Raw genomic sequence first — 15870 nt, 5'->3', positions numbered from 1 at the left:
TTAATTATCGAATTTATCAATCCTTTTTGCTATTCTGTAAAAGTTGAGATAAGGTGTATCATCCGAAAATTTCACTAGCCTTGGTACAACCATTTCAGCTGAGAAATTCTATCTCAACTGTTTTGTATTGAATTGTGAATTACATTATTATATCTCAACTGCTTTGTATTGGTTGTTAAGAGTTATAAAACATGACATTTCAGGTGGGAAATTCTTTAATTTATAACATTCAAAAGTCGATCCAATTTCATTTTTAGACATCACAGTTTTAAAACATGTTTACACATATTATGATACAACAGTAAAATCACTATCTAATCTCCATTTCAAATGTGAAATTCAATTTATTCATACTTCCACTCTAGGACTAGTCCTTCCTCAGAACTGGATTTTTACAATCCTAATAATATCCTGATTTTATCGCAAGAAATTATTACTTGGTTTATATTTAATATATTTTCAAGCATAATATGGTATTTGAATCTTAACAATATCCTAATAATATAGTGCAATAAATTAATTTAAAAAGAGATGTTATATTTGATATATTATCTTATTAGTAATTGAGATATTTAACTATTGCAGATTGAGTCAGAACTTACAAAGCTGCCATTTGAAGATGAAAGAACAGAATATTTGAAATCATTTGGAGTGTACGGAAAAGTATGATGGCAATTTGATAAATTCTGACAAGTTCCATAGTTGCGGGTTTTTTGCAATTTTTAAACCCTATTTTGCATGAAAATAGACCCGCAAGCAATACACACCGATTCGCTGTGACGGTTGGGTCTTTTTAGCAAATTTCGACCTTTAAAACTTTCAATTTCCTGTTTTGTTTTCAGCGATTTTACGATTTTCTTTCCTATTTTACTTATCTTGGACATAATAAATCTTGTTTGTAAATGTTAGGTAAAATTTTATACTGAAAAAATTGTTTACCGAACTGAGGGATTCAATTTCATTTTATATAAGTAGATTTTTCGGTTTTCGGTCTCGATTCGGTTTTAAATATTAAAAAAAAAATTGAAAGCTTCGATTAACCAGCCGTTTATATATATTTATATTACATACTTCATTTGTTTCATTATAATATTACAGTTGAGTGGGAGTGAGTAGGAAGCAAGTAATTAGAAATAGAAAACAATAACTAATTAGGAATAAAGAATTAATTAACCAAATACTGGGAAAATCAAAACATCCTACATGAGAAGCGAAATTAGCTCATAATTAAATTAAAATAACAATTTCTAATTGGTAAAGTGACTAAGTAGGAAATAAAAATTACCTAAATGAATAAAGTGAATAGATATTATTAATTCCTAATTGATAGAGTGCCTATTTAGGAACAAAAAAGGTTAAAATCCCGTCCAGATTCAACATACTCCTATTATTCCATATGTTGCAGATCCAACAGACAGACGGTCCCCTGAATAACACAGCTTCAGTTGTTTCTCCAATCCAATCGGGTAATAATAGAGACATACAAACTATCAAAATATTCCTATATTTTGTCTGTTCTTCCTGCTAAATCATGGCTTGCTATACGATCCATTTTTCTTTAATTACTACTTGACTGGAACGATATAATAATTAAGTAATTTAAGCAATTGGTTTCTAAAATTGTACATGGACTCAAATTGGATTCCCTCAGAATAATCGTGATCATTTATTTCATATTTTTTGACTTATTATCTTTTGCTCTTATTTTAATTAATTCTTTAAAAATTCAGTTGATTTTCTAAAAAGTTCAGAGAGTTCAAAGAGTTTTTTTTTTTTTTTTACTTTTTCCTATTTTTAATTTCCTTTTACCTTTTGGGTTTTGGTAGGTACACCACAGAACATCAAAAAGATGGAGCAAGTTGTATCATTTAGAGTAACATCACGAGAACTGCAAAGGAATATTCAATCTCAAGGCTCAAGTGCTTCTGTTTCTGTTTCTGATAGTTCGTCTGCCCCCAATTATGCAGTTCTATTAGGGCATGGTGGCAATCATACACTCAAGACCAAAGTAACTGAAGTATCTGATGCTGCTGAGAAGATAATATTTCCTCAAAAAGCTCAAATTAGGGCTCGAATTCTCAAAATATTGGATGAACGTTCTATTTTACAGGAGCAGGTCAGAGAATTAGAGTCGCAAAACCAATTTTTAAAGAATGAGAATAGAGTATTACAGATTGAGAAGTCGGAAAAGGAAGAAAGACACAGTTTCCAAATCAATCAGCTGAAGGAAGAAATCGTAGGTTTAAACAAAAGTAATGATGGTCTCAAGTTGAAGATAGACGAGATGAATGGACTAGTTATTTCACTGAATAAAATGAATAAGCATATGCAACAACTGCACATGGAGCGTGTTCAGCTGATATCCGGAGCAAAAGAGGCGCTGAAATTGGTGGGCAAATTACGATCAAAAGCGAAAGAGCTAGAGGAAGAGGTAGAAAGGCAACGAGTAGTGATCGAAGAAGGAGCAGAGGAGAAAAGGGAGGCAATAAGGCAATTGTGTTTCTCAATAGAGCATTACAGGGATGGATATCACAGGCTTCAGGGAGCATTTATAGAGCACAATAGAGTTTAGTTTAGGTTTTGGCAGTATGACTATTGTGTTTGTGTTGCTGTTTTCTGAGTTTGCATAGTTCGGTCGGGTCTTCTATTAGTTTCTTTGAGAACGATAATTACTATCATGATTTTGGTGTGTCAAGTCCATATGAATAGAAAGAGCAGTAATAGGTGTTTCGTAGCCTAAACATGTGTTCTTCCTAATTTGTAAGATAAAGGGCAACCCGGTGCACTACACGCCCCCACTAAGCGAGATTCCGGGGAGGGGTCCCACCACAAAAGGTATAATACTTCAATTTGTTATAAGAAAATCAATAGACTCTAATTTTATTGGAATTAAGGGTCAATTTGGCCCACATATTCAGTTTAATCCAAATTGAAATTTAGGTATCAGCACGTAGTACTGAAGTTGGCAATATTTGACAAATTAATCCAAATACAATCAATTTCAATGCTTAAATTGTCAAATCTTAGGGTAATTTGTCAAATATTACAACTTCAGGACTGAGTTGATGCTTAAACTTTGATTTAACTAAACTGAACCTATCTTAGAGGCCAAATTGACCCTTAATTCAATTATTGCATAAAAACTCAATATCACTAGAAATTAGTATTAAGCCCACATTTCAACCAAAAAATTGATAGCAGTTAAGCTGATTTTTGTGAAACTGTTTCTAAGTTTAAAAAGGGGCAAAACTTTGTTTGATTAAAATCAAGGTACTCAACTTAAAATGACTAGTAGTATGAACAATAGAGCTCAAAATGAAAAAGTTGCAACTAAAACGAACATCCATCCCTACGATACAATATGCACAAACTATGAGCAATCCTAGAAGCTCTGAGTAACTGAACCAAGATGTATTCAAGCAAATACCCGTGGAGATGACTCAGTAGAATATTCAGAACATCTTTGCCTTTAACCACCAAGCTCAAACTATCATCTGCATAGACATCTCTTTCATCAGTATAAATATGCGTAGTTACAAAACAAACAACTCTGCTGCAACCCGAGTTATGAGGTAACTCGGCTGCGAGCCGAGTTGTTTATCTTCTCCATCTTCCTAGATGAATTTTCAGCAATGAAAATACCTATTACTGACCTTAATTTCTTGCAAATCTTAAGCATGCATCAGCAATGTGCTTCAAAATGTAAGGAAAGGAAGGTTTTTTATTTAATCATCCCAAGCACTATCTGCTACACCGATTTTGATGTTTGACGAGGCCATCATGAACCTGTACTTATCTTCAATGTTTATGGGAGTGGATGCTACCAACTTCGATACACCATTCCGGGCTTCCTTTTGTAAAATTGCTGCTTCTCTCTCTTTCTTTCTTGCAATCTGAACATCAAAAGCATTTATTTTGAATAATAATACAAAGAACAAATGCGACTCAAAAGTCAAAACACTTTGAACATAAAACTCAATATGATCGATTAAATGTAATTTGTAAGAATGTATCTCTGCATAAACAATCTTTATACCTTCCCAGTTGCAAATGTCATTGTGCTTCCAGATTCTACATCTGCTATTGCTTTCTTTATTTGTGCCACTAAGATCTAAAAATATCAAGTCCACATTTAAATGAAATATACATATATATATTCATTTATGCAATAATATTAGGGAGAATTAGAAACAAATAGAAAGGAAAACAAAAGATACCATATCACGATCAGTATAAAATGAAGTGGCTTGGCCTGCTGATCCTGCCCGACCTGTCCTTCCAACCCGATGTACATAATCTTCCATTGTCTATAATCGAGGTAGCCATTAACTGAAGCTTCAGGTTTGCTATTTCGGAATGATATTAACAGTGACTCAAATATACAAGCATTTAAGATGCTAACAAAATAGTGGCAAGAAGCACAACCACAAAGTTAGCAATGATGTAAATCCCAACAAAATGGTTCTGGCTAGTCATTAAATGCTGAGTTCAAATGCAGGACACTTCTAAGACTATGCACTGGTTGATAGGCAGTCCATAAACCAAATACATTTTCCAAACATGTGTATGTGCAAAAACTTTGTCTCAAGTGTAACTATACTTCAGCTATTAAACAAATTTCTGCCCGAAATACCTTTGGAAGATCAAGATTAATCACATGAGCAACACCTGTGACATCCAATCCACGAGATGCAACATCAGTGGCAACCTGCGAAAAAAAACAAGGGTCACTCAGCAAAAAAAAAAAGACCATAGCTTGATCTGTGACGCATTATGCCACGATGAAATTCCAAATCAAAACCACATTGCAAAACAATCACGAGAGAGGGAGAGAGGGGGACATAGGGAGGGAAAGAGGGAGGACAAAACTAAAAAGACATGCTTTTGAGCCCATGTAAGCACACAAAGAAAGCATGTAATAAGCCAGGTACAAATTCTTTCAAGTAGAATAATTTCCAATAGATAGCTACTAAATAGAGGGCGAGCCTTGGCGCAACGGTAAATGTTGTTGTCGTGTGACTGAGAGGTCACGGGTTCGAGTCTTAGGAGTGGCCTCTTGCCAAAAAAAATGGTAGGGGAAGGCTTGCCCCCAGTACTCCCTTGTGGTGGGACCCCTCCTCGGCTCTCGCTTAGCGGGGACGCGTAGTGTACCGGGCTGCCCTTTTAGATAGCTACTAAATCTAAATATAAACATTGCAGGTGAAAAGATGGGTGAAATACCAATCACACATAAGATAGTAATAGTGCAAGAGACTGAAACCATGGAATTTATCTATTCCACATCATATGCGTTATACATGACAATCACTTGCATGGACTATATCAGAGCAAACATTAAAAAAAAAAAACAGAACATAAAATTGACGTTACCAAAATATTAGTAGAGCCACTCCTAAAATTGTTCAAAGCAGCCTCTCTCTCACTTTGACTACGGCCACCATGAAGAGCGACAGCAAGTAAACCTTGAGCCACCAGACATTCAGCAACTTCATCACATCTTGCCTACATGCACTCCATTTCAAAGATTAGGACTTTACAAAAGAAACTTGCATAAGTTATCTCATAAGCATAATAGATCATTAGGAAAATGAAGATCAAGTAGAAACAGAAAATGCAAACAAAATATGCCAGGTGCACTCATCATACTATGTCAGCCTCTAGAAAAAAAAAAAAAAAGGAGCAAGGAACTATCAGTTGTGCTGCCAATAGTTTTATATTCACTCAAATAACTGAGGAGTTGAAATTATATAGACCATTGGATCTAAACTTTTAGCACGAGCATACCAATTTAATATTACTTTTTCTGTGGGTGGGTGGGAGTGAGTGATGAACATAACAGTTATAATTAGGGTAAATTACAACCATGGCCACTGAACTTTACCAATTTTCACGGTATGGCTACTGAACTTCAAAATGTAACATAAAAGTCACTGAACTTTACACTTTGTTACATCAGTGGCCACTAAACTTCAATCAATTCCTCAAAGTGATAGTTTACGGCCCCAAAATAAAAGATTCCAAGAATTAATGATATTCTAAGCAACCTTCATTCTTGAAATTTTTTATTTTGAGGTCATTTAGGTGTTGTTTGGAGAAGAGAGAAAGTGGATTTTTAGAGAGAGAGAGCTCCAAAACTGGTGATTTTAGAAAATAAAAAATGTGGTTTCATGGTAAATGTTGTTCTGAACAACTTTAACTCTTGAATATTTTCATTTTGAGGTCATTAAGGGTCATTTTGAGGAGTTAGTTAAAGTTTAGTGGCCACACAGTGAAAATTGGTAAAGTTCAGTAGTTTTTATGTTACATTTTGAAGTTCAGTGGCCATACAGTGAAAATTGGTAAAGTTCAGTAGCCATGGGTGTAATTTACCCATTATAATTAGATTGTCCTGCATTTTAAAGAGAATTGATTGATGGAATGCATGCAAGGAAACAAAGTCTACATGAAAATAAGTAAATAACTCACGTACCTTCCTTTCCACAAACACTACAGTTAAGGGCAAGGGAACACCAGATTCTTCAGCCTGAGATGCGTGATCAACGAGCAAGGCGAGAAGGCAATCAATCTACACCATGTTAAATGCTGTCACAACTCTACTACCAACTCCATAAGTGTAATAGTAGCATGGATGGAAATTATAACTGAATGAATCAGACAAATTAACAGGAAAAAGGAAATAGCCTATAAATATTTATTTGACTATGGGCTAGCAATTTAAACATTCTACATTTAACTCAAATTACAAGTTCACAAGCAACATCACTTTCTATCTGATGCATCTAATCTAGCATCATTATCCTTTTGTTTTTATCCAAAGTTGTCTAAATCTAAAACACTAATAAGGTGTAAAAACAAATGAGGTAGTAATACCATAATACAAGATTCAACAAATAATAAAGAAATCCAGCTTCTCACTTTAATATAACAAAGAATAACTAACAATACGTAAAGGGGCTAATCACAAAAAAAATCATGAACTCAAACCTTTTTTTTCTAAATTTAGCACATACCAGAACATCTTTATCATAAGAAACAATGTACTTTCAGATTGACTTCAGTGTTAACAGAAACAAAAAGTTTCACTTCAATTTTTGAAATTTTAACATTCAGCCATTTAAATGAAAAATAGTATGAAACATGAGTATATTTCTATGTTCGTTTTGTGTCTAAAAATTCACTCATTCAACTAATATTTTCTATGTTTCTGACTCATAAAATCAATTTGAAAAGATGAGAATTTATTTTATATTTTAAAAAAGAAAAGAAAAGAAAGAAAGATCATTGTTTTAGAAAGACCAATCATTCCTTCAACACTACCAAATCACAAAATTATTTTCTATCAGTTTGTTTCAAAACTTCTCTAACAAAATCATGTCATTTCTTATTTCACCAAGTTCTTTTATTTTACATTTTCCAAATGTTAAACATGAAATGAATTTTTCGTTTGTTCATACATAAAATTGTTGAAATTTTTTATAAAACGTTTTGTTTGTGCAAAAGTGAATCTAAAACTACATTGTGTTTCATGATAAAGTCTTTTTCTTTATGGTAAATTCATGATTTTAGTAATTAGTCCTATATAAAAAGATAACTGAACTGTGAACTTTAAACACCACATGCACAGGAAAATATATTTCTTCTGTAATATAAGAAACTTACTTTCTCACTATCAGAAACTTTTCTGAGAGTTTGAGATACATTTGCTGTTGGGCTGCTTACTTTTCCAACCTTAACTTGCACAGGGGAAGTTAAGTACTCCTGAAGTTGGGAATAAAAATCAGCAAATATACTTCCATGGATTCTTCATGACAAAATGAGCTTAATGAAGTGCCAAGAAATATCAGTGTATATTGCATCTAGGGAACTCCCAAACACCCACCAGAAAAGATTCGGAAAAATAGGATCATAATTGTCAACCAATGTTCAAAAAATTGAGCCAATCAGGTAAACCTCAAAATAGAAAGAAAAAAATTGTTTAAACTATAAAGCTGTTGCGAATAATATATTGCAACACAAGCAGAAACACAAGGCACCAAAGTTCAAAGCTCTGCTAATATATACACACACATGTATGTATATATATATATATATATATATATATAGAGAGAGAGAGAGAGAGATGAACATGATTCAAACCAGAGGTTGAGACAACTTGAAGTTAAATTGGCACACATGGAATTGAAAGATGAACCTATTTGACAAGACTGTTCATTGGACATCAGATGTTCTGATACGTGACAATGCAGCAAACATGCATCTTCCTTGTATCTTTTATGATATTCAATTTCCTCTTTCATGCATACTGTGTCATAATAATGCGACAGATACAGGAAGCTAACCTGGGCTAGTATCTCAATCTCTGTAGGCATAGTTGCACTAAAAAGCAGAGTTTGATGCTTTTGGGGAAGATTATGCAGAACCTGAAACAGCAAACCATTATCAAGTCCTCACCTAGCCTTACAGATACGTAATCCAAGAACTTGAAACTTACAGCTAAAATATCCAGTTACACCAAAAAAAGGCACATTGATAAACATGAAAACTAGGAAAGAGCAATGATCTTTTTTCTAAACTATTAGGAGGGAAACGGAAAAAAGCGAAAAACAAAATCAGCATATTTGAACTGCAGTTTACAGGACAACCTAAACTCGATGATGCCCTTGTCCAGATGATCCCAAAGAGAAGTTTGTTGTTCATCTTGGCATTTTCAGTTGCAATATTTTATTTCCTTATACAAAGACTTTACCTGGTTTTTATCTTATCTTCTTTTTTTATCTCTATTGGCCCCACACAATAAAAAGCTGCCCATTCTTATGAAGACTGTTTATCCCTAGGGTAATCGTTTTAAGTCTACACATGTCAAATATGGTAACAACAACAACAACAATAAGCTGCATGATTAAGTTAATCAACCAATAGAAATGGACATCAAAACTAGAAATTTATGTTGTTCATCTTGGCATTTTCAGTTCCAATATTTTATTTCCTTATACAAAGACTTTACCTGGCTTTTATCCTATCTTATTTTTTTTATCTCCATTGCCCCCACACAATAAAAAGTTGCCCATTCTTATGAAGACAGTTTATCCCTATCGTAATCGTTTTAAGTCTACACGTGTCAAATATGATAACAACAACAACAATAAGCTGCATCATTAATTTAATCAACCAATAGAAATGGACATCAAAACTAGAAATTTATGTTTCAGAATAAAATTTTGGTTTCATTTACCTCTCTAATTTGTGGTTCAAACCCCATATCAAGCATTCTGTCAGCTTCATCCAGAACAATAAATGAAATTCTAGAAAGGGAAGTGTTTCCTTGTTGTAAATGATCAATAAATCTTCCTGGAGTAGCAACGATTATATCCACTCCTGCTCGTAGCTCCGACCTCTATAATTGCACCCAGAGAGAGAAGCCAAGAAAGGAAAATTTGAAACTATTATACATTTGAATAATAAACCAGAAAATAGAACGTCAAGCACTGATCCCTACTGAAATGCAGATGGAAAAAAGTTGTTTCAGCATCCAAATTATAACATGAATAGGTTTCACTAAAACTGAACAAGTGCTCTCCTATTCTACTGCTTCCAGCAAGACAGTTTTTCGAGCAAGATAACATGGATACAACTACTTTCTTGTATCACATTACTTGTCAAGAATGAATTCAATCAGTCACTGAAAGAAAAAAGTAATCATCACTGTTATTTACCTGGTCAGCTATGTTTGTTCCACCAACAACTATTGCAGTTCTGAAGGAATCTAGAGATCTGCTAAAACATTTGACCTGTACACGTGATAATGTTACTCAACATGGCATTAATTGATTATCTATATACATAAGAGAATAGATATCACACCTCTTTTTCTATCTGCTGGGCTAATTCCCTTGTAGGAGCCAATACCAAAGCCAGTGGTCCATCACCACGCTGAATGGCGGGTTGAGCCAAGCAATGCTGCAGCTCGACACAATAAAGCCATTTAAGAATGGAAAGCAAGCATAATATCAACGTCAGCATTAAAAATTCATGACACTATACCTGTATCATTGGAATGGTGAATGCAGCAGTTTTGCCACTACCAGTTTCAGCACAAGCCAAAAGATCTATTCCACTAAGAGCCACTGTCATGGCTTGGGCTTGAATTGAAGTTGGGGAAGCATATCCATGATCTTTAATATCCTTCATGATGCTTTGGTGCAAACACTAACACAAGTATAATACATTCTTAGTTCCATAAAATAGTACGCCATAATCAGTCATAGCAACAGAAACAGTAATAAAAATGCAATTTATCAGCGATAAGAAAACAAAAGTTACCATGTCCTCAAACGATTCAATTGGTGCGGGTGCAGGAGACGAGCCTGAAGCAACGGTAACTTCGACATTAAGCCTTTCACGAACATCTTCAATCTACAGGTAAATTCAGCGAAGCAAAATTATTCAAGCACAAACGAAAGCATTTGAAAATATCACAGATCAACTGAAACTTCCATTCGACGAATAAAATATAAATCAAAATAAACAAAAATTGAAATCGCATGCAAATGAGACGCGATAATAAGAAAAGAAAAAATGTAAAACAATGATCAGAAGCAATCGGAGAAAACTGAAAAAGGAAGTTGAAATCAAGCCTAAAAACAGGTAAACTGAAATGAACCTGCAATTCATTCAATCGAAGAACGCGGTCCGAGGGTGTCCACTGAGGGATAACGGCATCAGGAACAGAGGAGGTTCTGGGAGAGAAAGCGGAGGAGGAGGAACGGCGAGATAGAGAGTTCCAAGTGGAAGTACTAGAGGTGGTTTTAGAGTGGCCATTTGAAGAGGCGGAACGGGAGAGCTTTCCAGTGTGATCACTGTCCAGCGTTACTGTGGTGGTGGCGGCGGCGGCGGCGGCGGTGGCGGAGCTTGAGTTTCTGAGGTGCGGAGGTACATACGACATCGTCAGGTTTGTTTTTCACAGGAGTTGAGAGCAACAGAGTGAAACTGAGATGGCTGATCGATGGTTTCAGATATGATATGATGTGAGATACGAAGCTTGAATATGTGGTGGCACCTACTGACTTGCACAATTACCATTTCCACTTGGATTGGGCCAGGTTCTTATGGTTTTAAAACCAATAAATTTTTTATAAAAAATTACTAAATATGTCATATTTGTTATGAAATATTTATTAATTAGGTTATAAATATTTAATGAAGGTTGGTTAAAAAAAAAAATATTTAATGAATGTCCATCAAATTAAATGGATGTTTACCAACTATTAAACATGTATTAAATATATATATGTTATGGTTAAAGATAAATGTAATTAAAACTATTTATTTCGTAAGTCTAACACTATAAATAGGTTTATCTCATCGTTTGTAATACACACTAATATTAAGGTTTTTATACACTTATTATTTTTTTCTCAATCTAAGTTCTTCATTATAATATATTAATATCCATATATATTTTTACACATATTTATTAATCTATATATAAGTATAGTTATAATAACACTATAATTCGGTCATTTTATTACAATATTTTAAATTTTATTTCAACCAATACCTCAATTTTTTTTATAGTAAATACCATTTTGTTTATATATATTGAGGTGTGACAATAGTAGTGTGCTTCTTAGGATTGTATATAAAACAAAAAAAATTATAAATGAGGGGTTGGGGATTAATGACCCTACTCTGATGCTTAAATTAGTAGAAAGAGAATAATATTGAAAAGTATGCAACTTAAATGAACAGAATAATGTTACCTTTTAGTGTATTGTCTACCTTTTATTTATAGAAGAATTGGATTATGTGTCCTGAATGAGCTATAGCCTCCACATGACAGCTGCTTAATGGTGAGAGTCTGATGTCAACCTAAAACAATTGTACCGACCTTAATTGTGGTTCCTAAATTGAGGCGTACAATCCAGATAGAATGTGTGTGACTTTTAGTCTTTCTTGACTAGTCCACGTGGTGTTTAAAGATTACAACAATTGAGGGAGGAAATTTCTCATTAGACAAAGTGTAGTATGATTAATTATGTATGATATATATATATATATATATATATATATATATATATTTCAAAATAACAAAACCTCTCTTTTGTTTTTTCCTTTTGTATTTCAAAATACTTTTTTTTATCACTAAATGAATCGGGAAATTTTTATTCCTGTTATGTGATTCGGGTGCTACTGGTAACATTATGTCTTTAACAATTTTCTAAAATGAGACTTTCAGACATAGAACCAGCAATAATTCCCTAAAACTTTTAGTAAAATATTTAATTGAAGTTATAGAAGATTTCTATATAAGAAATTGGTAGAGGTGAGATGAACTATTATCATTACGAAGGTGCTAGTATGAGCTACCAAGGAAAACTTAACTTGTGGATGTGGATAAGGAAAATTCTCCCCCATGTGTATGGCATAGAGTAACAAGTAATCTTTGATCATCTCAAAAATTTCAGATGACATTATCTCTCCTTCTAAAGCTTGGAAGACATCTCCAGTTCTGGCACCAACTATAATGGTTGGGGCAGTTGTATAGACGATATTCCCAAGTCCATTATATCGTGAAATCATCTTAGGGAGGAAGTTCACAAAGGCATTCGAGTCTTTTAGACTCAAGATTCTTGTGATTCTGCTTATAAGTTGATCATTTATCCACTAGTATGAGGAATGTAAGAAGTCCTTGTAATAGTGTAAGGAATTTGAGATGTTTGGGTAATGATGAAAGTGTTGGTTACTGTTGCTGAGGTAATGGCTCTAGTCACACCAGTATTTATACATATTGAACTCATGATGACTTCTCAGGTCCACATTCACCTCACCCATGATAACATAAGAAAATGTTTTCCAAAGATTTGGATGACTTCTTGGATGGTCCAATTCTGTGCTCCATTGATGTTCCTGTAAGATAAAGATTTTCGGGTCCAGATGAGGGATTCTACGACTCTCAAGTCAACTCTAATCTAGTTAAGTGAAATAGTAATAGTGCATAAAGAGTAAAGTTGTATATAACATGTAAATTTTGAGGAAGTCAGACCTTTTATATAGGAGTATGAGTCATATTCAGAATAGAAACAAATTGACATTATCTATTTATTTAGGAAATAATACTCAAAAAGGCAGGTGTATTTAGCAGATAATTGTGACCGTCAAAAACTCCTAATCTATCTATCTATACTATATATAATTACGGAAGCAGAGAGAAATGAGAAGAAGTGTTTTAGAGGTCTTTTTGATAGTTGTCAACGTAGTAAAAAATCAGATTAAAAATATTTAATTAATTAAAAATAACAAATTTATATTTATAATATATTAAATAATTACTAGCCTATTAATTAAAATAATAAAAGAAAACAAAAGTTACGGGAAGTTGAAAAAACACAAAGTAAAGAAAATCCAAAAGTCACAAATAAACTTCTATATAAAGCATGATAGATAGTATTCCACCATTATATTCATTAGTTTACAATAGATAGTATTATATTTTTGAAGGTAAATATTCGATTTTTTTTCATATGTTGTAGTTATTTTGTTCTCAATTATGTTGTTGTTTTATTTTTATTAAACAATAGTTGTTATAATTTCATCTTTCAGATTCATTTCTGTTGTTACCCAGGTTCTATACATCTCGCTATCTTATCCATGTTTTCTTTTTTATTTGTCTTTTTTTTCCAAATTGATAGCTTCAATTGAAGAAATCCGATAGAAATAGAAGATGCATGAACTAAAACCGGAAAACACAAAAGTGTCAAAAATTACAAGAAATTCTTATGTTTCTCAAGGTAATTATTCGATTTTTTTTCATATGTTGTAGTTATTTTTGTTCTCAATTGTGTTGTTGTTTTCTTTTTATTAAACAATGGTTGTTATAGTTTCATTTTTCAGAGATGAAATTCCATTTCTGTCGTTACCCAGGTTCCATACCTCTCGCTACCTTATCCATGTTTTCTTTTTTATTTGTCTTTTTTTTTCAAAATGACTAAAATAAAGATTTTGTAAATTTGTATTCTTTTTTAGTATATGTTGCTAGGTGTTATCGTTTCGATTGCTAACTCTTAACTAAAATTTAGATTTTCGGTTTTATATGAACTCAATTTTTGGCTTTCTCAATTGTGCTGTTGTTTTATTTTTATTAAACAATTGTTGTTATAGTTTCATCTTTCAGAGATGAAATTTCATTTCTGTCGTTATCTAGATTCCATACCTCTCGCTACCTTATCTATGTTTTCTTTTTTATTTATTTATTTTTCAAAATGACTAAAATAAAGATTTTGTATATTTGCATTCTTTTTTAGTATATGTTCCTAGGTGTTATCGTTTTGATTGTTAACTCTAACTAAAATTTAGATTTTCGGCTTTTTATGAACTCAATTTTTAGTTTTAATTGAAGTTAGATTAATTTTTCTAATTCGGAACATGTTGAAATCCACTCATTTTTTTAGTTTGAGTTTAGCTAATTGATATGGATTGTATTTTTTATTTTTATGCATTTTGGTACAAATAGATATAAAGTTTCACACGATAGTTGTTCATTGAAGTTTGAGACATATTAAATAAAATATTAAAGAGATATTGGAATATTATACTTACAATGAAGTTTATTTCAATATAAATTATGTTATATTATTATTATTATCAAGAAGTTATTTTTTCCCAATTTTCTAGACAATGAGATTGTAAGCGTCTAATACGCTTGATAAGATGATTATTCTTGAAGAATGTGGATTATGCTAGATACGAATTCAAAATCAAGGTAAATAAAAATAAATTTTGATGCTCAAAATCCTAAAAATGTACATTAATTATGGATATTGAGATAATTGCTTTTGCAACATTGGCTTATATAATTTTTAACTATTATATTATGGTTCGTACAAAATTGTTAGTATTTCAAGAGTTTTTAACAGATGAAAATGAAATATGATCATAGGAAAAATTATTGAAAAATATTAATTAAGAAAACATTATCATTTGAATCTCTTCAAATTCTCAAATGTTGAGCATAATGATTCTAATTAATATAATTAATTTCACATATTAATTATAAAATATATTTTTTTTGTACTGAGTGGTTACAATTTAACTAAAATTAATTTATGGATTTAATACTTCATTAAGAAAAAATAAAATGTTTAATTAATGGGTAAAAAATATTTTCACTCTCCTCTTTATACGCTTATGTCTCGATATTCTCTCTTATTTTCAAAAAAAAACCCCCGAGAGGAACATGGTTCTCTCCTAATTATCTTTTTCGTCCTTCATTTTTTTTTCAATTCTTTTGTTTTTTTTCTTACTTACAAAATTCAAGAATATATAATTATTAGAAAATATTAATAAAGACAAATAAGTGATATCTACGAGTATGGCTGATATTCTATATAGTGAAAGAATGAAGAACAATTGATTGAATGTCTTGATGAGATATTACGAGATGAAAATATGAGAAATCATCATCTTAAACTGATTCAATTAGATATATTGGTTTATTGTAGCAGAATGAATAATTAAATTCGAATACTTGGTGATCATGAAATTCCATCAACCAAAATAATTATCATCAAGATGAATTTGTGACTAATTCTTACGAATTTTATTTTTTTATATGTAACATATTGAATTGATAAAGTTTCTTCATATGCAACATTAGAAATGTATTGATTGTAATAGTTTATAGAATAATATATTGATGTTGCTTTCATTTTAATATAGATTGTAATTCTTTTGTATCGTAGATATAATATTTAATTTTAATTGTAGTTTAATTCAATTTTTGTTTAACCTATATTGTAATTCTTTTGTATCGTAATTATAATATTTAATTTTAATTATAGTTTAATTCAATTTTTGGTTTTTTATTATATTCTA

At 31.9% G+C, this 15870-nt stretch overlaps 2 protein-coding genes across 2 annotated transcripts; one reads left to right on the top strand and one right to left on the bottom strand.

Annotated features, from left to right (window-relative positions):
* The first annotated feature begins 1431 nt into the window (after nucleotides 1-1431).
* On the top strand, nucleotides 1432-2783 carry LOC136201212 (protein NETWORKED 4B-like). The gene has a single exon (XM_065991828.1). The coding sequence runs from the start codon at nucleotides 1850-1852 to the stop codon at nucleotides 2570-2572; it is 723 nt and encodes a 240-aa protein (XP_065847900.1). The 5' UTR covers nucleotides 1432-1849; the 3' UTR covers nucleotides 2573-2783.
* Nucleotides 2784-3224: 441 nt separating this feature from the next.
* Nucleotides 3225-11064, bottom strand: LOC136201022 (DEAD-box ATP-dependent RNA helicase 20-like). The gene is made up of 15 exons (XM_065991549.1): nucleotides 10661-11064; nucleotides 10321-10413; nucleotides 10042-10206; nucleotides 9862-9957; nucleotides 9714-9788; nucleotides 9233-9394; nucleotides 8340-8420; nucleotides 7660-7758; nucleotides 6470-6565; nucleotides 5371-5502; nucleotides 4634-4708; nucleotides 4218-4307; nucleotides 4037-4111; nucleotides 3654-3893; nucleotides 3225-3494 (listed from the first exon to the last, which is right to left on the bottom strand). The coding sequence occupies exons 1-14, from the start codon at nucleotides 10940-10942 to the stop codon at nucleotides 3726-3728; spliced, it is 1689 nt and encodes a 562-aa protein (XP_065847621.1). The 5' UTR covers nucleotides 10943-11064; the 3' UTR covers nucleotides 3225-3494; nucleotides 3654-3725.
* Nucleotides 11065-15870: the final 4806 nt, after the last annotated feature.

The sequence above is a fragment of the Euphorbia lathyris genome, chromosome 7, assembly GCF_963576675.1.
Source record: "Euphorbia lathyris chromosome 7, ddEupLath1.1, whole genome shotgun sequence".
NCBI lineage: Eukaryota > Viridiplantae > Streptophyta > Magnoliopsida > Malpighiales > Euphorbiaceae > Euphorbia > Euphorbia lathyris.
Note: the sequence above shows the minus strand (reverse complement) of the source record. Positions and strands in the feature narration are given on the sequence as shown.